We start from the raw sequence: 24246 nt of genomic DNA, 5'->3' as shown, positions 1-24246 counted from the left end.
TGATCTGCTCAAGACTCTCGACTTACAGTACAACTACCAGGCATATTCAGAATAACACGGAAAGCTTCTGCAACCATAAGAATTATCTATCTATCTATCTATCTATCTGTATGTATGTATGTATATATATATATATATATATATATATATATATATATATCCCCTTTATGCCAATTGCCCTTGCAGTGTGCGCTTCACCCATCAGAGGGCGCATCTTAACGCTTAGTTTAAAAATACTCCCTGAAACCCAAATTCTTTTAAGAGTGGAGCTGCTAAAGCAAACTACCCGACTTTTAACTTTACGTGTCTTAATCAGCACATAGGGGCAAGTTCAAACTCCTGGGCCAATACCGAGCCTGAAGCCTGGTCTCCTTTCCGATTTGAACAGCTACGATCGGCAGCTGGGATCTCTAAACATCTCTGTCCGAGAGGGAAACACGGAGAGGGAGACGTGAGAGCAAGGACGTGAGCGGAAGGGAGGCAAAAATCAGAGAAAACCTAAGCTGGACACACTGATAACGCTGTTTTTGGGCGTGCGTAAAGGCGCGAGGCGAAGTTGCATTTACAGGATACATGTAAACACAGATGCCCCCCTTTTTTGTTTCCCAGACTGGACATGTTTCCGCTGCTGGAGAGCGACGTTTAGACAGTTGTGAAAAGAGATTGAACCAAGGGTTGTAGAGAGTCTGGTCTGTTATCCCTTTCTCTTTATCTTTCGCTTTTGGGACTGAGTGGAAGTCCTTGTTTTTGACGCTTAGAGTACTGAGGAAACGATAAATGCAAATGCGAATGGTGACTCCGTGCTTTTATTCATCGTCTACAGAGACTTGAAAAGCCGCTTTCCCCACATTGCACAGCAGCCCGTGGTGTTTGGTTCACTGAAATGTGAAACACTAGTGAAGTCGATACATGACAAACTGCTGTATCCAGCTGGTTTGTTTGTCTCTGTTGTAAACATTTTACGCTCTTTGGATTATATGTGTTGAGTAGGAAACTTTTTAAGAATGAAGAGGAGAAAATTCACGTAGCTCGTCTCCGTTTTCTGCTTACATCGTCGCTGTGTGCCGAAGTGGATCCCTGTTATTATTTTAGTCATTTCCGAGCCTTCACGTTGAGGAGACAGGGGAGCTGACATGCGCCTGGACATGGGGATATAGTGCGCTGCCCTACTGCGAATAATACAAAGTTGCGAAATTGCCTGATTTGCGTACATAGTGAATAATCAAGATACCCGGAGCCGGTGGGAAATCAACCATAGTGCCTGCTCGTGCGCCGTGAAACAACGCTTTTCTGCTCGCACTGAGCCAGTTCGAGAACCAGGTTATTTTGCGAGGAGAGACTTCGGAGCAAGATATGGAGGAGTGGAGACAATGCGGACGGTGGTTGATAGACTGCAAGGTCCTGCCCCCGAACCACCGGGTTGTGTGGCCCTCGTCGGCCGTCTTCGACTTGGCACAGGCCCTGCGTGATGGGGTGTTGTTGTGCCAGATGTTGCACAATCTCTCCCCGGGATCAGTGGACCTGAAGGAGATCAATTTCAGACCCCAGATGTCACAGGTGAGTCCGCCTCGGTATACATTTTAAACGACCAAGTGGTGGCTTTGATTTACACGCCCCCCGGGCAAACTTTTATATGCACTACGCTGCTACACATCCACACCCTGGGATTCCCTGGGCAGCCACTTCCCACTGAGATGTTCCACGATTTGCCTTAATTGTTTGGAAAGCTTTTTTTTGTACAACATTTCTCTGCCTGGATTTCCCCAGCTGATCCAGAGATTCCTTCCTGTCACAACAAGCCCATTCCTTGGCACAGTAAAAAAAATTCTATCAGTGTATCTGTGATAATACAGCAGTTAAACACATACTGTGGTGGGCTCTGTGTGTTAAAACATGCAAGCTTCATTTAGTTTTTCCCAGATGGAGAAAATAATGCAATTATGCCCACTAACACCTTATTCTGGAAGTGTCACACCGGCATCCATGTGGTGATATAGGCCTCAAGGTTGATGATGAGTTGTTCTGCTGGTGGCTCCAGGAGCACTTAAAAACCAATTCCGTTCATTTCTTCCCCCCCCCCCCCCAAAAAAGGTTAAACATTTATCTACCCAGTATTTTATTTCTGCTCATGCAAGTATCAGCCCCCCCCCAATGAAATTGACATGCAGTTGGCAGCTAGAGCATCTTCACATTCACTTGCTAATTGGGTGTTATCTAGACAGTCTAACTCTGTGCGGAAGTGAGCAAAGATAATAAGCTTCTTAGGGAAGAGAAAATCGAGGACACTAAATAAAGTAAAAGCTATGGAACCTTAGAGTGATGCTCTTCCATGGTTGATGATTTAGTATACACCATTTATCTGGTGGTAGCAGTTTTAAAAGGATGCTGCACTATTTGCTTTTAAATTTTTACCTGTCTCAAGTTGAAGGGAAATGGCAAACTGGAAGAGACTCAAAGAGAAGTATCCCTGTGTGTATGTAATTAAACTCAAACGAAACCCAAGACTTCATGGCAATGAGATTAGAGGTTTGAACTGTAGCTATTGCATGCCTCTGCTTCTGTAAAGCTCCCTCTGCACTTCAGCTCATTCATGTTTCCAAAGCCAATAAGAGGAAGTGTCGGGTGCCACAGGAAGTTTACATGACCACAGTGGTGGAGTAGAAGTGCTCTGTGGCAAACATGTCTATTGACTTTTATTCACCCTGATGTCTGCACTGAAATACCACACAGCCTCCGCTGCACATGGTGAAGAAGTCTTGGCACTGGCACTGTGACATATTTCGATTATTCTTATTGTCATACCTGCGGGCTTTAATAGCTGTTTTAGGAAGCGATTCCTCGCTGACAGCAAATTTGTCTGATATGCTTGGCACACCTTCTGTGACCTCTTTCTGTCATAATAATGTGTGAATGTGTGTGTGGGTCTACTGTCTGTCTGTCTGCTTTTTTTTGTTCTGTCTGTGTTGGGTGCTGTTTTCTAGTAAACACTCCTTTCTTTGTCCTTGATTAATCAGGAAAAGATAATTTGGTTAGCCAGATCAACAAGGAATTCCTGTGCAAGTGTGGCAGATATTTTTCAAACGGAGCAAAAATGCCACTTTTGTCTCTGTTTCCCGCTTATCAAATGGGATCATTTGCAACTGTTGAACAAAACAAGAATATCATGTAAGATTCTGTGCCTTGTGGTGGACATTTTAAGCTATTTATCTTCGATTTAAGACAATAAACACTTAACGGAAGAAAGAATTACATATTAATCAATGAAAGTAAATGCTAGTGGCATCGCTATCCATCCCCCTCTCTTTGCCTGGTAACCAACAGCGGCCTTAACTTATCACCTCCAGAAGCTACTGGGTTCAGTGATTACAAGGGCGAGAGAGAGAGAGACTTGGATGGCATGCTTTGATCCGCCCACTAATCCCGAGCTCCCAGTACCACTGAGTGAATCTGCAGCGAGGGTGAAAGTGGTGTCCTCGGTGACAAATTGGGTTAAACAAAATCCTGGCAGCAGAACAGTAGTATGTGATTTATGATAAGGAAAAGGTCAAAGCTCACGTGCTTTAAATCCGAGAACACACAGTTAGTGGCTTAACCAAATGAAGAGGAGATGAAGCAGAGCAATTATATTGTTTGCTCAGTACAAAATTTCTCTTGTATTCAGTGGATAAACTTTAGCGGTGATTGATAGGTTTGAAATTGAGTTTTGTCTGTGAATATAACTAGTTTCTAACATTTAGTTAAGACGTCCTCAACACATGGTAGTAGGTGTAGAGTCGATGCATCGTAATGGTGGTTTATGGCGAAAGAAGAACATAAAGACACAAAGTATGTGTTTCTCCTTTTTCTATTGACTGATTACTTCTACTGCTAACAGAGCCTAATCACAATAATGCTTTTCAAGTTTGGCATTGATCCCAGTTTGTGGTCTTGGTGCTTTTGTGCATTCTGCAGACATCAAAGAGAATTCCTGGTAGAAACACGATGGTCATCATTTTTTCACAAAACACGGCATGTCGACAGTTAATGAATTTGCAATTGAAATTCCACTCAGTGTCCTTTTCTACCTTGTATGTTATGACTTGATGATGCTTTCATGGTCTTAAGATGAACATTTTGAAGTTTCCTGAACGTGTGTTTCATTTGACCCACTTGTACAGTGCTCTGCAAAAGTCTTGAGCCACCCCTCATTTCTTACATATTTTGCTAGTAAAATGGGAAACAGGTGCAGTGATGTGTTGAAACATGTGAAGTATATAAGGCAAAAACAGAGACCTGTTGCCACTGATTTTCTTTATTATTATTCCAGTAAAGAAATTGGCTTACTTCAGCCTTTTTTATCCTGCTTCCCTTTTTAAAGATTAGTTTCTTGACACCCGTTCTTCCGTTGAAACCGTTTCTGATGATGAACACTGGATCAATCGAAGGGGCAGATATATTTCTCAGGTCCTGTGTCTTTGATGGATTTTGTTTTCTTAAGGCGGTAACTTTCAGACTTTATCTGCTGCAGATACTTGATCTTTTATCCTCTTCATCTTTTGCCTAGGTTCCTCAATTTTTTTTAAGGCCACATTGCACGCTAAGATGTGCCAGGTTTTCAGCGAATAGCTCTTGGGGAGCCACCTTATTGGTGCAAAAATGACATCAAACCTATTATCTTTGGCATTTTTCATAAATTCAACTAAAGAAGTGGGAACAAATTATGTGTTTTTGCAACAGGTTGCTAATATCAAAGACTAAAGACAAAATTTGAAATTGTTTTTTTTTGTTTGTTTGTTTTTTGCTAGCTTGTAGGCACAACACTGTTTCACCCCTTGTGTTAGGTACCTCTTTATGTTTATTTTATTTATTCATTATTCAGTGACTGAGTGGCTTAACAAACAAAAACACATTCCTATGAAAATGGTTAGGTACAAGGGCTGGACTGAAATAGAATGAAAAAGCAGCCAATGTTCAAAGATAAACTTTAAAAGACCTTCAGAAATCCTGGAGCGCTGTTGCTCACGACAACTATAAAGTTACAAGAAAGTCTGAGTCCTTGGAAGCAAAATTTAAGGAAAGACGGGATGGCTCAAGAGTTTTTCACAGTAAGACACATGGGATGCCAGCTCATGGCTGTGTGTCAGACAGTATTCACTGGTTTCTAGATTGCGCTTCTGCAAATTCCATCTTTTGCTCTTGACAGAGCGGTGTATGTAAGCCCGGACCCTTTGAGCATGCTGAAATGGCAGCTTTCATCTTCAACTCACAGATCTACAAATTCTGTATAATTCTTAATTATATATTCTGGTAATAGGCAACAGGATTAGCTTTACAACATAAACATTATAAATAAATTAAAAAAAAACCCTCTCAGTAATAAAATCACTTGCTATATTGCTGTATATTTTTGAGGGTGTTCACAATAAGCTGGCAAAAACTTGACAAGCCCTCTTTTCTCCCAGCCTACTGTTTTCTTAAAACAAAAATGGTGCACTTGTGCTAACTTAATCGATAACATACAGGACCAAATACACACTCGGAAACTAATTTGTCACTGTCCATTTAGATTCCTAGTGTATGTGGTTAAACATCATGGCACTAACCTCATTAATATCTCTGTTATCAGATTTGCAATTATAGAGTTACATACCAAAAGAGAGCATGGCCAAGGGGGATTAAACATTGTTTGATTTTGTCTTTCTTCCCCTTTGTGGACAGGAGAGGAGGTGGAGTAGTTCTTGAAAGGAAGCTGTGAAACTGACCTTCATTTATGTGGTCAAATGAATTCCTAATTGTGTTTTTCAGCATTTGTTTGCCTTTACCTCAAGGTTGTAAATGGGTGGCTAATGAGCACTGGTGTCTGTAGATGCTTCAGAGCTCAAAGTGTACTTATTCAGAATCCAGTGCCTCAGGCGGTGTCTGAAAGATGAGACTGAGCCTTTTGAGTGTTCTGCAGTTCTCTCTTCACTTCTTATTTTCTTTTGTTTTTTGTTAGTTGTGAATGCCTATGGGGTGAGCAGGTGGATATATATATATGTGTGTGTGTGTGTGTGTGTGTATGTGTGTGTTTGCTGTGCTTTTGTTTCCTTGTGTGACCGTGCACTTGTTTATTATATTTGTAAGTATGTTACAGTACCTGTGTTCAGACTCAATCAGTATTGAAGCTGAGGAGCCTGCAGAGCTGCACTGAAGTTTCTCAGTACTCTGCAGGGCTCCAGAACCCACACAGAGCCTGCTGCTTCCACTCAACATAATTGAGGTTCTTCCTCTTTGTCCAGCTCCCACCAGAAATATTGGCTGCTGATGGAAAGTAACCGGATCAGATCTGAATTCTTTTTTTTTTTTAAATTCTGCCATTCCTGCAAACCGGGATTACCATGACATTGGTGTTATGCATCATTCACCCGGTTCTAAAAATCACACTATAGAAAACTGACTGAAATGTTTTTGCTGCTAGGATTAGAAATAACTATAAATAACACAGACACAGCGATAACAGCTGATGTGGAAAACGTGTTAGTTGCCTAGCATTTATTTGAAGTTGTTTTTCTCGCCATTTGACAAATTGTATTTTCATTCACCTTGTAGGTCCTGTTTTGTCTCTACCAGCTCTTTGGAAAGTATGTGGCTAGCTTTGTGAACTTTCTTCAGTAGCTGTATGCCGTCTTTTTCTAGATGCTGTTTGATGCTAACTAGGTAGACTCGGGGTAAACAACAAGAGGTTTGTGGTATAAAGACATCCTTTTATGTTTTTTTTAAGGGGCTCACAGACTGATGCCGGCCAATGAAGTGTCACACAAATAAGAGGATTCAAAGCCACTTTTCATTGAGAAAAAACAGCTTCTATGCTGTGTTAAACAGTTATTTTCTGCACGCAGGACTTTACAGTCGGATCTTCAGCTTCAGACAAGATTTTTTTTTCTTTTTTTTTTTTCTTTCTTGTAACCAGGAAGTGGCGCACTTTAGATTAAGTATCTCTTTTTTAAGTGCTCTGGGCCAAAATAGGGAAAACCATGCAAAATTCACATAAAGCTATCTGTAATGAGATCCAAAATATGTAAGCTAATTTGTTGCTTGTGTCTATTTTTAAGAGCCTTTCCTTAGTGCTGAGATTCGCACATGTAGCTTAATCTGTAAGACTACAATGGGTTTACCAAAAAAAATGTTTGCTAAAAATATCTGCATTCTTCTTCTTTATACCTGTTTAATGAGGCAGGAAAAGTGATAAAAGGCTATAAAAGAGGTTGTAGTACATCAGACTAGGGTGTTGTTATTTTGGTACTTCCTGTGCAATCTGTTTGTTGCTTATCTTTTTCTTCATTCATTTTTGCATCTGTCATTCTTTTTCTGTGTTCCTTCTCTGTGACATGGCAAAACCTGGACAGCTGCATTGAAATCCCTAATCAAATCCTGCTTCATTTTGTCTTCATCAGTCACGTGATTACAGTATACATTCATTGTTCACTGTAGGTCAAACTTACAACACTTATTGCCCTGTCTCAGATCTGCGTGGTTAAAAATGAGATCAACGGGAGTGTATGAACCAAACAGCATGTTAAATGTCAGTGCACTTTCTACTCTGAAATCTCTGTTTATGGCCAGAGTGGGTAGGGGGGTAGTAACCAATGTAGACACCTACCCACCCACCCTTTTCTCCCTCTGGAGTAATTTAATCTCAGTGTTAGGTCTACTGTTGACCCCATGACCTCAGCGCTCGCCGGATGCAGGTAATACTGCTAATGGAACTCATTAGGGATATGTCTTGGGTTGAACAGCTGAGACTGTGCTGCTGGAAGCTAATGGGATTGACAAGGAGAGAATGGGTCTGGGCCGGTGTATTCTAACCTTTGTGTAAGGTAATCTGACTCCTGAGGTCACAAAAATCCCCCCAAAATTTTAACGTCTGTGTGGGTTGAGCGCTGACATTTGCAGGACTGACCTATAAATAGTATTTTGGTTTTTTTTAATGTATTTCCTGGAGGGACTGGACGTGCCTTAGTCTCGACCTGTCACAAAACTGGATACAGATTCCAGTGTACTTGTTGTTTTTGTGGAACCTAAATCTTGTTCTTGTTAGTTAAAAAAAAGTTACAATATCTAGTTCTGATAAGAATGACACAGACACAGTGGTAGCTAACGTCCCAACTTAAACCACCCCAAACTGGTGCGGCACTAACAAGCTGTAAAGCATTTTACTAACAATTGTTGCTTCTCTTTGATGTACATTAACCTGACTTTTTATTTTCTTTGACTGTCAGGTAATCTTGTGCTGCAGCTGCAGGATATAAAAACAAAACAAAGAAAATAATTACAGTCATTCTTGTTTTTAATTATGTGAACAGATTACCTAAGGGTCACAGAATAGTATTGCTGGCTGAGTAATCATCCTTCGAGTTATCAAGACTATCCCTCCCACAAATATTTCATTAACACTGAAACATTTAAGCCAGTCGTCTACATTTGTTCAGAACAGCGTTGTCTATGGGTCATTTTTTTCCCCTTGCCAGTGCCTGTAGTGTCAGAGATAATGTGAATGAAAGATTTGATAAAGGAGTCATTGTGTGAGGAGCTTAACAAATGTGGGCATTTTATCAACCTGAAGTCAGATTAAGAATGGAATCAGTTCCAGGACGTTTTTCTTTGTTTGCAAGTGTAATTCGTCTTCATATATGTGGCGGTTGAACTCTTGTGGTTACGACCATGTTGTTTTAGTAATATTGCACCACCTGTGGTTTAACAACGGTGATATTAAAACTATAGAAATGTTGTTTAAAACTATGACAATACTTCTGGAAGTATTATATATTTCAGGCAATATAGCAGAGTGGACAGCAATACATTTGTGCATGCTAGGATTATCCCTCATTCTCAGCAAAAGAAGTTTTTATTGTTGAGTATTTCCCTGGGCTGCTGTTCTGTAAAGCAGCCGTTCACTTGGAAACAGAAGCAACAAATTTAAAAACAAATGGAGACCATTTAAAATTTTGCTGCAGCCCAGCTGTTCCTTTTCAAGTTGGGACAATTTTTTCTGAGCTAGCAAAGATGTATTGCCTTAAAGTTAATCCATGTGTCAGCTGTACAAACAAAAGCAACTGAATATTACTAATGGCCCAAAAGGGATTCTTACAGGGCTGACTTAAACAATGCATGACATTTAGCAAATGAATGGAACAACTGAGGTACACGAAAATAGTTTACTTTGAAACTACAACCCTTGTTGCTGGTTTTAGGTGCCATTTTTATGATTGAGTGAATAGAAAGGTCAGTGTTTATGGATTTACGAATAACGAAAGTATCTGACAATGGTCAGGTACAAAGATTGGATTGATATAAGTAAAAAAGCAGCCAGTGTGCAGAGACAAACTTTGAAAAACCTCCAGAAAGCCTGGAGAACTATTGATCAAGACCACTTAAAAAATGTAAGAAAGTCTGGCTTCTTGGAGGCAGAATATGAAGAAATGAGAGGTGACCCAAGACATTTGCACAGTACTGGACACAGATGGAAAAAAAAACTCAATTATGTTTTTTTTCTTTGTGAGATAGATTCTTTATTATTTTTCTGAAACATAGCTTAAAGCTAAAAGAACAGTCATACAAAAGGAACACATAAGGTGAGCTTTTCTTCACAGTCATTAATTGGACAACAACTCACTGTATGCTATAGACTCTCATAAATAAATTAATATGAGGCAGTAAAAGCATACAACTTGCAGTGCTGCATGAGAAATAATGCATAGCAGCATAGGAGAGCCATAAATAGAAAAACGGTTAAGTACTTGCATTATTCAGCAGATGAATAAATGCCATAGTAGTTGAGGTCAATATTCATTAGGTGCAAATGAATGGTCACATGTATACACATTGTAAGTGTGTGGGCCTGCTGCTTATGCAGTTGCTGCTTGGCACATCTGCAAGTACTGTGCATAACTGAAGTCACAGCTATAATAGAACGTGGTAATGAAGTCACTTACAGAACAACGCAAACATTTAAAAGTCACTCCATGGAATAAACTGACATTAAAATATTTAAATCTAGAGTTAAATATGGCTTAACCATAAATAAATATTATCCATCCATCTATCCATCTTTTTCTGTCACTTATCTGTGTTTGGGTCTACCTATTCCAGCTCATCTAGGGCTGGCTTTCCAAGCCATCGACGAGGTAATCTTTCCAGCATGTCCTAGGTTTGCCTCATTGCCTCCTCCCAGCAGGACATGCCCAAAATACCTCACCCAGGAGGTGTCTAAGAGGCACCCTAGTCATGTCTTCATACCACCTGTCTCCTTTTGATGTGGAGGAGTAGCGGTTTTACTCTGAGTTCCTTCTGAATGGCCAAGCTACTCACCCTATCGCTAAGGGAGAGCCTAGCCATCGTAGCCATCATTGTATATGTGATCTCTTCTGTTTGTTAGTAACTACCTAGAGGTTGTGCCCTAGGTAGAAAGGGTAGGAACATATGTTCACAGGTAAATTGACAGCTTGGGTTTTATGCTGAGCTCCCTCTTCACAACAACAGATTACACCAATTTGTTTGTTAGTCTTGCAATCCACTCTCCCCTCACTCTCTCACTTTTGAATAATGCCACCAAACTCTTAAATTCCACTGCTTGGGGCAGCACTCAGGCAGGCTGTTCCTCTCAATCACACCCTTCCAGGTCAGTCAGTCATTGCCTATGTGAATGTTAAAGATCCCCAGTAGGGCAACAGAGTAGGGCCACCAGAGTCCCCAGGTAGAACCTCAACACCTCATTCCAGTGACTCCAAGAAGACTGTGAACTCTGAACTGTCATTGGGTGTAAATGCGCTCTGAAGTTGTTGGCAGGGGTCCTCTCATCCATTGGGGAAAACCCCAAAATACAGGCACCAAACTGAGGGGAGATTACAAATATACCCGATCCTGCCCACCGCTTTTCCCCTGGGGAACTCCAAAGTGGAACACAGGCCAGTCTTTGTATAGCAAACTGGTACCAGAACTCCCAAGACACCAAACCCCTAAAGCTCATCCTGTGGTTGGTGGGACCTGGTATACCTGATCTGGCAATTGGTCACTTGATCTTTAGGTTATCATAGGGATCACTCTCCATCTAGCTCTTCACCAGTGGTCCAATTACCCTAGGAAGACCCTACCAGAGGCAAATTATCCTCCATAACAAAGCTCCTGGAATAACTGCAACACTTAAACCACTGCACCACAATACAGTGGGACTTTACAAAGATGAAATACTGCACATGATTCTGTACTATGTAATTATAGTTATAAATTCAATTAAGAATATTGTTCTATAGAGTCCAGTTTTATTCCTTCACTGATACACAGCATTACCCCTTCCCCCGAGCTATAAGGGCTGAAATGGTATGCATCCAAATGCAAACTGTGAGCACTCAGCTTTTTTGAATGCAGGCAATGTGTGTGTGACAATTCAAGTGGAAAGGCTGCTGCAGAAATATCAGGGGCTGCGTATTTGATTTCAAAGTCCTAAAATCACCAGAATAGGTGTGTTATAGGGATGTGACCATGTGTTAATCTCGCAGCTCAGTTTGATTGATCACACGACTAACAAACAGGCAAATGAAGTGTTGTGGGTGGATAAGAAATGGGAGGATTTTTATATCAGTTCTAGATTAGCATCTCATGGTTGTTTAATATGCTTCAGCATAGGGCTATAAAAGGGCTATCTTTTTACATAGCCAGAGAAAATCGGTAATGCAGAGGCCTGCTTTTTACAAGTTAGAATTCAGTGCTTTATCGTATCATGTGATATGGATTATAATAAATCTTTTTCTTGACTGTTTGAATGTAGTTTCTTTGCCTTCTGATTAGCTCATTTGGGGTCCGCATGGAAGGTATGGTAAGAATGGTTTAAACCCACCTTGTTAGCTTGCTGTAGTAGTTGAAACTATACCAAATGCTTCATGATGCAAAGTAATAAACTTTCATAGCACTGCACTGCAATGCTATGCTTAACCTCCGACATTTGGTATTCTGTAGTTGCTTGAGCATGAGTCAGCCAGTCTTCTGCTAAGTTTTTTATCATGCACAGTGAAAAACTGCTCCACCTAAACAATGTGGAACAATGATATGCCTCTTTTCCCTTTCTTTTGGGTTCCTTGGGGAATGCTTTTAGTCTGAATTGTGAGTGCAACGTTTATGTGGGGAACTCCAAGTTGACCTAATCTTTGACTGAGTGGGAAAACTCAAGTGATGTCATGTAGAGGCAGATTACCGCAATTCTTGTCAAGAGTATTTCAGTCCCAAGAGTTGAGAGCATTTTTATAACTGGCAGTAAAATTACCTTAAATCCTTCTGTCTGAAAATGAATCCTATAGTGACAGGAATTATTCTGTTGGCATCCTCTCTAATTATCTTACCTAACTAACCTTTAGGGATGCATTTCACTTGAGAAGCCAGATACTCCCAGACAACACATTGCCAGTTTTGCCATTCCACTAGAGATGGACAAAGAGATCATGCAGCCTTATGGTCACCGTCTGATTTCCAAAGAGGCTCCATCTGCATGGTGGTTGTTGGGGGTGATTAACACGGGCATGCAGTGGAATGGCGCCTGAATCTTTTCTGAGCCAGCCATGCTCTGCTGGGCACCATCACTCCACAGAGAAATGAGAAAGAGGAGGCCATAGTTCTGCCTCTGTAGTGGTTAGCCAGATGGCTGAATATCTGAATTTCTCCCCTGGAGTTCCTCTTATGAAACCCGGACACTGAAGATCTTTCTTTTTTTTAAATCAAGTCTTGATGGCGTCTGTCTTACCATATGGAAAATAATGGGAATAAAAACTTATAATATATGATATTTTACATGTCTCATTATGCTGTATGAGTTGATCACACTGCATACTGAAATATAAGATGCAACATCTCTTTTGTATTGCTTTGTCAGCTGGTGTCATTAGCCTGCTGCATGTTGAGCTGCTGTCAGAACAGAATCATTGCCAGAAATCTTATCTGAGTTACTGTGAGGTAGAACTGCTCTGTTTCATGCTGAGGACATGCACTGCTTTGCACTTCCTGCTTTGGGCACACATCTCATTACCACCTCAAGCCATCACTGGGTGGCAGCTAAACAGAGGAGAGGTGTTTAAAAGTTGCATTGTCTATGGATTTTTTTTCAGGCCTTTGCCACAGAAATCGCCACAAGAAGCGCCAATATCCCATTAGTGATGTGTATTGATCATATCACATAATTAGCTCTGGAACAGGAAGGGCACAAAGGTAGGGTTACAATGTTAGACTCTGTCCCATAAAACTTATTGATCTTCTCCACGGCTGAGTCTCTTGTTAATCATGCAAACAAAGTGGAACAGTGTGTTGTGGGCTGTAGAGCGTGGAAGTGATCATTTCCTGTTGCATGGCTTTGTGACTCATAATTTCAGCTTTGCAATTATAATCTCTCAAAAACGTGGTTTTATTTTTATCTATCAGGATCAGCTGAACATACAGTATTTCTGTTAGGGCTGCACTTGATTGGTTAGTGAATTGATTTGCTTTTTAATTAAGTGCTTAGTCCTTTATGTATGACTTTTATGTTAGTACTCATAAGCTTGAAGTATAAAATGCCCCTCCCATTTTCTTTATATAATAATGAAAATGTATTTTTTTTTATATATGTATATAAGTTGTACTCACAAAGTATTTGCAGTTTTCTTGATTAAAATAAGGAATAACCATGATATTACATATTATCTTTTTGTCCTACTAATCAACTGGTCTTTTTAGCACTAATGAACACATCGCCAATTAACTGCACTGTGTGAGCCTGGGCCTGCGGATTAAAATTTGTTATTGGATTTGGTCCAGTTTCCCACACATGAAATTAGTCAGATAGGTGATTACAAGCTTAAAGACACAAATCTAATAATATCACGCAGGAAGAGAACGCCTCCAGTGTTATGCTCAAGGACAGGCAGTCTTGTCCGAAGGGACTAAAACAGGTTGTGCAGTTGGAGGTTGTTCAACCACTGGTCAGTGGAAAAGAGAGAGCAACAGTAGAACATGTCTGTCTTTAGCAGACATTCATTTGTATTCTGAACATTTTAAACCGGCCTTTGGAGACGCTAAAATTCTTTAGTCTTTTTCTTTTTTTCATATTAATGTATCACAACTGGGCTGCTGCCTTGCATACAAATGAAACTGTAATTGTCACATTTAACAAAGGCCAGGAAAACCTGATCCATAGTTTTTGATTTGCCTTGGAAGTTATCTTGCGGGATTTATAACATTTTTGGAAATGCAGGAAATATGAGAGAGGCTTTAGGGACTGGAACTAACACACTAGCGGACCAAAGGAGACAGATTACAGTTGGACTGTAAGGTGTTGCGACATTCACATAAATTCCTCAGAGCTGTTTGTTATTACTTGTATTTATATTTAGTCCGCAGTCGCATGTTGTTTTCTTTAATGCAGATCATGCATTTTGTGTCAGACTGACATTTGTGGTGCATCTGTGCAATTCAAACTTCTGCAAAATAAGACTTCTAGGGCAGTGCTTTGGTTATGGTTAGTCATTGCATAACATGATGAAATAATGTTTTATAGTTTCCAGCGTTTTAATTTAATGTCTGCTTTTTTGCTTTCTGAAAGTCACACTTCTTTTTGCATTTATCATCACTCTCGCAAGTATAGTCATACTGTATGGTTTAGCTGGTGAAAAAAGAGACTGGTTCTCCTTCTGTCTTTCAAACAAAATTGACTATATCTGTGGCTTTTGCAACACAGACATGTCATCCTATCGTCCTTTGATTGATGATATTTCTAAAAAACAATTTCTCATAAGCGCCAGTTGCAAGAAAGGCAGGTGAGCGTCCTCAATCCCATCTAAAGAGGTGAAAGAAAACATTAAAGCTTCCACCAGTTTGGTGTTAGCATAATGAAAGCAGCAGAGTGTGAAGATGGAAGGCTAAACAATTTGGAATTAATGGCGGAAGCTGCTGGGAAAACAAAGGGACAACAAATGCAGAGCTAGAGAGAATCAGATTGAGAGGAACCTTTAGTGGCTTTCTCTTGTCAAATTGAGCGTATCCATCGCACTGATGTACATCGCTCATCTGGTCAACTTACCCTCCATTAGCAGACAAAGACTTGTCTTAACTGCACTGTGGTTGTCCCTTAGTTGTCAATAGCTTTTCTTAAAAATGTCTTTGTACTAATTTGGTTTTGTACTAAGCAAAACCAAATTCTCAATGTTTGTTTGTGAAATAATCTTTTACTGTAACTTTACCTGTAGTTAGTAAGACACTGATTAGTACTGATTCCCTTCTTTCCTTTGTTAACATCTATAAATCAGAAGCCAACGAACTTAACCAGGTCGTTAGCTGAAGTCAGTTATTGATACAGACATTGATTAATACTCTGATATCATCTTTGGAAATGACACCCAGATCATATTCATATGAACCTTGATTGGATTGGATTCTTTATCATTCATCCATCTGCTTATCCAGTTCTAGGTTGTGGAGGATGAAACCAATCAAGCTATCCTGGGCATAAGTTAGAGTACATCCTGAACTTGTTGCCAATTGTGCCACAAAAAAATTGTGCTTGTTTTGTGTCTTTATAAACTAACGTTATAAATTGCTGGCTAACATTAGGTTGAATTTTACACTGAAGATTACACATCAATGATTTAAAGGGTTCTTCTGAACTGAAACTTATGTTGTTGTTTATCAGAGTCAATCGTTTGAGGCAATGAGCTTATTTGCACTTGATTATTATGGGTGCCTCCTATATGTTGTATGTTATTATGGGTTTTGCCCCCCCCCCCCGGCTGTGAAATTCTGTTGGCAGTGACATGGTTGATTTATCTGTCTTTATCTGTTTCTCCATTTTTCTATTTTTTTGTCTTTCCTTTTCTGAGGACATGCACCACTTCCCACTTTCTACTTAGCATAAGCACTTGGTTGCTTAGAAAGTGAGTGAGAGAAAGAGCTGAATAATTCCCTCCCTTTTCCCCCCCAAGTTAGCCAGACAACAAGAAACATCTGGACAGAGAACAGAGAGTTCAGAACGCACCCATTCCCACCTTGGCTGAGTCCAACAATGCTTGGCTCAGATTGCGCACTTGGAGTCTGGACACTGTGCTGTTATCCTACCAAACCCTGTGCAAGTGTTGCATTCTTATCATAACTTTGCTGATTTCTGAGAAGAATATGTGGGTGTTTTCAGCTGTTCAGTGTTGTGCAAAATGTATAATTTTCTTTCTCTGACTGGGGCAAAAGGTGTTATTTTCCTCTTTAAATTTCCATCATGGTGTCCTCCAAATCTATTTCCAGAGGAGTCACCAGCCTTTAAGGTGTTTTTTCGCACTCATTTTTAAATCTCAAGCTTTTATTTTGTAAGCTTCCAGTTATCTTAAAAGAAAAATCCCCAATTTTTCTGTCCTGTAGTTCTATCATTAAAAGACCTGCACTCGTGCCACAAAGAAGTTTTCTACATCACTGGTCTTATGTGAGTGTGCAGAGCAGGTGCTATAGCCAGAATTAGAGCTGTGGAATAAGGTGGACAAACTTCTGCTTTTGTAAGACTTTAACATTTGCCTGTTCATTCAGCTGTGTCTGTTTCTGTTTCTGCTCTTTCCTGCCATGTCAAGACAGTGGTTGGATGCTGGGGATACAGTTCCCCAAACTCATGTAAATTATTTACCATGTCTGCTTTATTGAGGGATGTGGGTGGTATAGCGATAAATAGTAGCTGTTATGGTAATTGTGGCAAAGGCCAAGATTTAAAAATACATACATAAAAAATTGTATATTCTAATACTGGGTAGAATAATTGTTGTACCAGAAATCTGTTTATCGGGACGTGGCATTTTCCAGTAAGAGAAACGCTATGAGATTTCCTTACCTGAGTTATTGAGCATACATCATGCCAATAATTATTGTAGTCCATATGGTGTCAGCTAGCGCAGCTAGCGCAATAATTTTTTTTGCATATGAAACCGGAGGAGTTGTACTTACATCTTATGCCATTAGCTTGCCCTAGGTCACGGTTTCCGTCCACACATAGCTTTGCAAAAATTGCATATTCCAGAAACACGCTTTGTCGATCCGATCAGCTGTTTGTAACACTTCCTACGTTGGAATAGACATCAGCGCGAACTATCGCGTGTCCGCCATTACCTGCCCTGAACCGGAAGTGACGTCATTTTCGTGGAAAATGTAGTTTTTTACCTTCAGGGCCTCATAAGCCTATACTGCTGTTTTTAAAAGTTATGTTTGACTTTATGCTTTTCTGTATTGTTTCTGGAATGCTTAGAACCTAAATTTCACTGCTGGACATCGTTTATTTTGATGCACATGCTGGTTTTTTTTTTTTTTTTTGCAAAAAACTATGAAGACACTCAAAATAAATTTCCTGCGGTTGGAAACTATTTTGTGCAACGTTTTTGTATTTACAGCTTTGAGGGATAAGCCTCTTAAATTTCTCTAACTAGAAATATATGTAAAAAAAACCCTTAATGCATACATATTATTAAAATGTGGGCTGTAACGGTTGTATTGATGTCTAGCAACTTGAAATGCTCCCAAAAATGGCACTACAGCATGTAAAAATATAAAGATAAGCTCTGGTGGACTTGGTTCTATGGCAGGTCTTAAAGGGTTAAGCTACTGGAAATGCTAATTCTTATTAACTTGTTGGTAACCTGTTGGGGTATTAAAGCTGGGTTTTAGAGAATAGTTTCACCTTTGGCCTTAGGTATTTGATAACTTGGTCTTAACTGATACCAAAAAGTCTACTGGAGCAGACATTTTGCATTCCTGACTTTATTATAGCCTATCCTTTAAAAATATTGTCAGTATACTGTTCACTTTGTACATAATCCATCTGGGATGAACTTGACACTGTTTAATTGCACTGATTACACAGTTATAGGCAAAGCTGTATCTAACTTAAATTCTAACTCTTGGTTATTCAAAAGGGCGTAATTCTGTTTATAAGATCCAGATAACTACAACGTAACTAAACATCTACATGTTCTTCACCCAATCCCAAATCTAAATGTTGCTCAGTTTTACTGTTACAAAAGAATAATGAGCAACAAAAAAGTTAGTGAGTATCGTCCTCTGGGATTTTTAACGTTAAAAATTTATTTATTTTTAACCAGGGTTAAACTTTAACCACCATGTTTTAGACATCCTAGCTCATTGCATTCACATTGGTCTGGGTCTTTGCCTCCCTTGTGTGCTCCATCATGTATTCATTAACTGGATGAAAAGGCTTGTGCAACAAGATAAATTTCCTGAAACCTTCTATTGTCCCTACCTTGGAACACCTTCCTTGCCAAGGCTGTAGGCTTTATTATAAAATGTGTTTCAGGATTGCACTTGGCTTAGCTAAGACTAAATGTATGTGGAGTTTGACCTGTTCCTCTTTGCCTCTGGAATTGCTCCTTCTTCTTTCTCATTCTTCAGTTGTTTTTCCAAAATGACTTGCCCTTGACAGTGGAATATGGGGGTGGTAGCAGATAGCATTTTCCCTGACCGCAACCTTCAGACAGGCTTCTGAGATAATAAACGACACTGCGTGATGGCATTCATCTTTCCCACATACACCTCCTTTTCGTTATACATGTTGATCTACACCCCATTCTCTGGGGTTATCTTGTTCCATTTCATGTTGGGAGAAAATAAAAGATTTAAGCGGGTACAAAATTAAATATTAGGTTTTTTATTCCAAATCATTCTCCAAATTACTTGGTCCTCTATTCGTAGAATACCAATTGGTGTGTTGTGCATGCACATTATACACATACTGTTCTATAGTATCCTTGAGGACTATAGAGTTTATAGCCACGTTCTGCCTTGTTAGAAGTGTGTTCCCACTTAATCCAAACAGCATATTGGATTTAGAAGCAGGTATTTAATTGTCTTTAAATGTCAGCACGAGTGATGACACTATTGGGAGATCATTATAGGGCTCGCTGGCTTAAATGAGCTTACTTTTAACCAGTTGACTGAATGGCACTGCTGATTGGCTGTTTGACTGGCAGAACTGATGTATTTTTCTCCTGCTGGAATTTAATTTGTGTAATCATAGAGGCAACCTTTGAGAAAACAGCATTGTTAAACCCCAGCTTTGATTGATAACTAAAATTCTGCTTAGGGCTTCAGGCTGTCAGTCATGGCTTTGTTGGGTAGTAGTAAACAAAATAGTACACCACTGAGCTAACCCATGTTATTTAAACATGTACTTTATTTTCAGCATGCATACAGGACCGGTTTTCATGAATAATAAGGTTGATTAGATTAATATTATTTAATTATGGCATTTACAATTCCAGAGCACACTAGTTGTGTGGTGTGACTTGAGCTAATTTCCATAAGAGTCTGCTGGTTTACATGTCTCAGTATTTTGGTCATGTAAATATTGCTATTATCCGCTGGAAATCCTGTTATGTGTGTGGTTTTAACCACCTTGTGCTGCAGACAGTTCCATTTAAATAACACTATGTTGTGTTCTTGAGTCGTATTGCACTTTTTTCAGTTTGTTGCTCAAAGGTTGAATATTGAGATCATTGATGTTGGAGTCACATTTGAGGACAGCCCAGTAGAAGCTTTTATTTGTGAGAACCTCTAGCATGCTAGCGGCTGGTTTGATGGATGGCACTATCTGCTAGTCAGCTGGTCCACCTTTTTGGTCCATACTGAAATATCTAAAGAACTTTAAGATGAATTGCCAGGAAATTTTGTACAAAGATTTATATTTCCCCGAGGATGGATGCTATTGACTTTGGTGATCCACTGCCATGTGCTGTAGCACCACCATCAGATTGTGTATGGCTCCCACACAATGCACTGACTACAAAAGTTGCAGATTTGACTAGATTGACCAAAAGCCTGCTCATATTCCTGGCCTCAGATAAAACTCAAATATGAATGTGAAAAGGATTAACTATGAGTAAAAAAATAAGAGTTTTATTTAATCGTCTCCATTTTAATAATCAAATGTATTTTTGTATCTCTGTTTCTTTAAGCACCTATGTGCTCAAAGGTGTCAGTACGTGTGAGACATTGTAAATGTGTTAGCTAGTCCCTGAGGAGCTTTGGATGAAGGTGATGTTTGCCTGTCACCCCACATTTCTGACACTGCCAGAAGAGCCAATAAGTGGGGGTAAAGGTTTTCAGGGTGACAAAGGAAACTTCCTCTGTGAAGAACTTCATAAAACCAGACAGCTGAATGTTAGAGGCCTCCAGCCCCTTGCACCCCTGCTGACAGTCCTGTCGTCTGTGCTTCCTCCTCCATTAATTAAAGGAGGCCTGGTTCCCATCACTGGCCAGCAAAGGAACGACTACTGAAATATTTAAATTGAGTACTTGTACATTACCCAGGGTTAAGGGGATCTGAGAGAATATTCAAATATTTACAAGTGTTCCCAAATGTACAGTTTTCAGATCTAAAAGTACCGCATAAAACTCTAAATTTATAGTTCTTAGTTGATGGGCAGATAACAAAAAAATAATAAATTGAGGATCCACTTTTAATATGGCAATCATTCTTTATACGCATGTTGCAAGATTTGTATTGTACATTCACTGCTTTGAATCCAAATTGCCTGCATCCAGACAGCAGCATTACAGGCTATTTAGTCACCATTAGAAATGATAAAGCTTCAAAACAAGTGTCCTTTTATGGCAGCTATGAAAAATGCACAAGTGCAGCAAATCAGCTCTTCACAGAGCTGTTTGTGGCAGGTGTACTTTTATCAAGGTTATGAGACAACAGCAATTATTACCTGCTCTGCTTGCATCTTGTGGAGATATGAAGCAAAAACAAAGAGACTGAGAGAAGCAGGAACATAAACACTACAGCCACTGAAAACTTGAAGTGCTTCATTAAGAGTTCACAAGGATCTGAGGACAAACGGGATTCTGCACAGAACTTTTCTTTTCAGAAGTGCAATCAAACTACCAGAATAAAAGAAGACATTTCCATTTTCTCATCTACTTAATGCCAGGTTCCTAATGCCTCAGGGCATATGAGAGCGCAGTAATGAGAAAAACAATAGGATGCCTTGCTAGACAACATAATGTGATGGGGAACACAGGATTTCCTGCCATTGGGTTTTATACTGACTTTTAACGATACACTTGATTAATTGGCTATTTTGGCTTAATGTGGTTTTAGGAGCACATTCTATTGCAATGGCCCAGGGCAAAGAAACTTCAAACTTAGCTAACATGTTCAGAGATAGTCACACTGCTGTGTTTTGCACATCTGTGTCCCCAAAACTGTTGATTAAGGTAGAACGTCCTAGAAAAATCTTTTTACTGCATGCCTTTACTCTTTACTGCAGCATATGCTCCCTAAATTATTCAGCTACCACGAATCACTGGGTCAGTTACTGGCTTGCACATAGCAAGGATCACAACTGTCATTACAGCTGTCTGAGGCTCACTTGTTATTGAATAGTGTGCAGTTAGGAAAGTGTCATTTTTAATAACTACTCAGTTTTCTTGGGTTTTTCAATTCTTTACAGCTAAAGTGTTTATTGCTTGTTTGTTATGACATTAGCATTCTTACTGGCTGACAAGTGTATGTTAATGTGGTATAAATCATACCTCACACAAAAATCTCGATTTCACACTAACTGAATCATGAGATAAACTCACTGAAAATAGCTTTTTAAGGGCATTCAGAAGGTCAGTGTTGATAAATTTTTTTAAAGTCTGGAAATGCACGATGATCTCAAAAAAAATTAAAAAATTGAATGTGCTTACTTTCTCTCATTTTCAGGGCTTCAAAGAAGCTACACAGCACACCCCCTGCTGTGTAACATGACCAATTTTTTTTAACCCAAACTTGGGGTGTGAAACTGTGTGTCTGGGAGACAAGTGGAACTGTGAACAGAAGGTGTCAAAGAAATGTATCTGTGAGGGGGGGGATTTAGATGATGATGGGCTTTTAACCTGCCAAATTTATAACGAACCTAAGTGGGGTAGAGGACCACTTCAGTGAATGCCGCAGTGGTCATTTATTTAGGTTAATCTTTGTTTAATCAATTAGTCTCATTAAGACTGTTTTCCAAGGGACACCCAAGAGCAAGAAATGTTCACAAGAACCCAATTAACAGAGAAAAAACAACAAATAATAAAAGGGGTACACAAATCATTAGATTAGATTAGATCTCAAAGGGGAATATAGCTCTCTACGCGGAAGCAAGTCTTTCCATTGAAGGGTGCACGGCAACTGAAACCAGTTCTGCCGAGGTTAGCGTGTGCATATGAATAACTGGCAGATGTTTGAAAGCTTCAACAGCAGTGCTTTATAAATGAAACCCATCAGAAAGTGTAGTCAAAGTATTGCTTTTTATTCAGAATATATATTTATTTATTGTAAGGAAAAAACAGAATGTTGGTGGGATTATGCATTATGGAAACTCTATATACTCTATACCTTATGGGATGTTTTTCTTATTTAAAATAAATAAATATATGTAATCTATCCCATCTCTTTAACCTTTAGTTTCTAACTATGAATTACATCAAAGCAAATTCTGCAGAGTTTTAATGTACACGCCAGCTAGATGACTTGCAGTCATAAATGTGGTCCATAGAGTCAGTGTGAACCACAAACCACCTTTTCAAGTTTATTCTCAAAAACATTAATAAGTGCTGACTGTGTAAGTAAGCCCGCCACTACACAAACTTGGATGCTGATTTGACTTTTTGTTCTTCAGCAATGCCTTCTGGTTCTAACTTCAGCAGTGTTTAAAATAAGACCATGCATTTTTTTAAAGGGTACAATGGGAGTTTATGCAATTCTAGATATACAGTAAGTGCACATTTTCAGCTGTGTGTATCTGGTGCTCGAGCACTCACCGGTCGCAGTGGCAGAAGTGTAACAGATTAAAGTTTAAGAACAAAGCGAGGTATTATTGGTTTTGGACATTTTCAGACCATTCACACCTTACTTCTGCTCTCTTCTGTGCTTTGTTTAAGGCTAACTGCAGCCCTTAGCAAATCAAGTGTGGGCTTGTTGTCTATTTTGCATTTCTATCTTATTTGGCTCAACCAAAGTGCTCGTGTGAAAGATCTGACTGTTCATTTGTTGAATATTAAAGCCATATGTTGGCATTTGCTTCCTCTGCAGGACATCCCCCTGTGATGTGTAGTGTGTTTGTCATTCATTACATAGCACATAAAACACTCAAACACTCCAATTAGATTAACGCCCCAGACTGACAACAGAGTGAGTACAGCATACTGACATTTGAAGGGTGAACGTGAGAGTTCTGTGTGTTAACCCATGCACAGAGTTTTATTTTCTGTAAATCTTAATCCTAGTTAAAGTTATTATCAACCCTTTGCTTTCCACCTCTAAATCTTATTTTATTTTATTTATTTATTTATTTTAACTTAAGATGTTTTTCGATTTATTTGTATTGATTAATTTATTTTTAATTCATCCAGCAAAACATACCTAAGAACTACAATACAGCCTCTTTAAAACAAATATAAACATAGTATGGACTTTCTTTAAGATAAAGCCATTTCAAACGTAGTCATAGTTATCTTTTTATTTCAGCTGTCTGCAACACTGTGCAAAAACTTTTATTCACCCCTCATTTCTTTTTGCTAGGAAAATGGGAGATAGTTGCACCAATTTATTCAGACATGAATACAAATGCAGTCTAAAATGAACTATAAAAGGCAAAAACACAGTTCTAACTGACATTAAAGTCAATATTTGGTATGACCACCTTTATGTTGAACCACCTTAGGTAAGCTTGTAATTATTTAAAATAGTCTTCAGGAACATTTAATAGTCTACGCACATCTTTCAGGTCTTCTTGTCAAGTTTACTGAATTTTTTCCTATTTCTTTAGGACAGGAATCTCAGATACTGTTCATTTGATGCCTGTCAAACTATTATTTTAGCTGTTAGATCTAACTAAAGAAATGGGAACAGATTATGTGTTTGGTGACTGGTAACAAACGATAATGTGCAAGGGCTAGCCTAAATACAAGTGGAAAAAAGTTGCCAGTTCTTTAGAAAAGACTTTGAAAGACCTTCATAAAGCCGGGTGAGCTATTGCGCTACATCACTTAAAAGTCTGATTCCTTGGTAGTAAAACCCAAAGAAATGGGGGTGGCTCAAGATTTCTACACATCACTAGCACGGTGTCGGATTGTGATGGATAGTTTAAAGCCTGAAAGTAAACGTGATGATTGGTTGCTGTTGGTTGAAGGAAGGAAAGCAGGCACGCTGTTCACGACACAGTTAGACGTGGAAATTGATCAGAAAGCCTGACC

General features: G+C 39.3%; 1 protein-coding gene across 11 annotated transcripts in view; it reads left to right on the top strand.

The window, feature by feature from the left end:
* The first annotated feature begins 293 nt into the window (after positions 1 to 293).
* vav2 (vav guanine nucleotide exchange factor 2) overlaps positions 294 to 24246 on the top strand; it is a 209423-nt gene continuing 185470 nt past the window's right edge. For all 11 annotated transcript variants that reach the window (XM_035909850.2, XM_035909849.2, XM_035909846.2 and 8 more), the window contains exon 1: positions 294 to 1557. In XM_035909850.2, coding sequence (XP_035765743.1) covers positions 1354 to 1557 — 204 coding nt within the window. In that variant the 5' untranslated portion in view covers positions 294 to 1353. The remainder of the gene's footprint in view (positions 1558 to 24246) is intronic.

This window comes from Neolamprologus brichardi, chromosome 7 (assembly GCF_056152115.1).
Source record: "Neolamprologus brichardi isolate AB-2024 chromosome 7, ASM5615211v1, whole genome shotgun sequence".
Taxonomy (NCBI): Eukaryota; Metazoa; Chordata; class Actinopteri; order Cichliformes; family Cichlidae; genus Neolamprologus; species Neolamprologus brichardi.
Note: the sequence above shows the minus strand (reverse complement) of the source record. Positions and strands in the feature narration are given on the sequence as shown.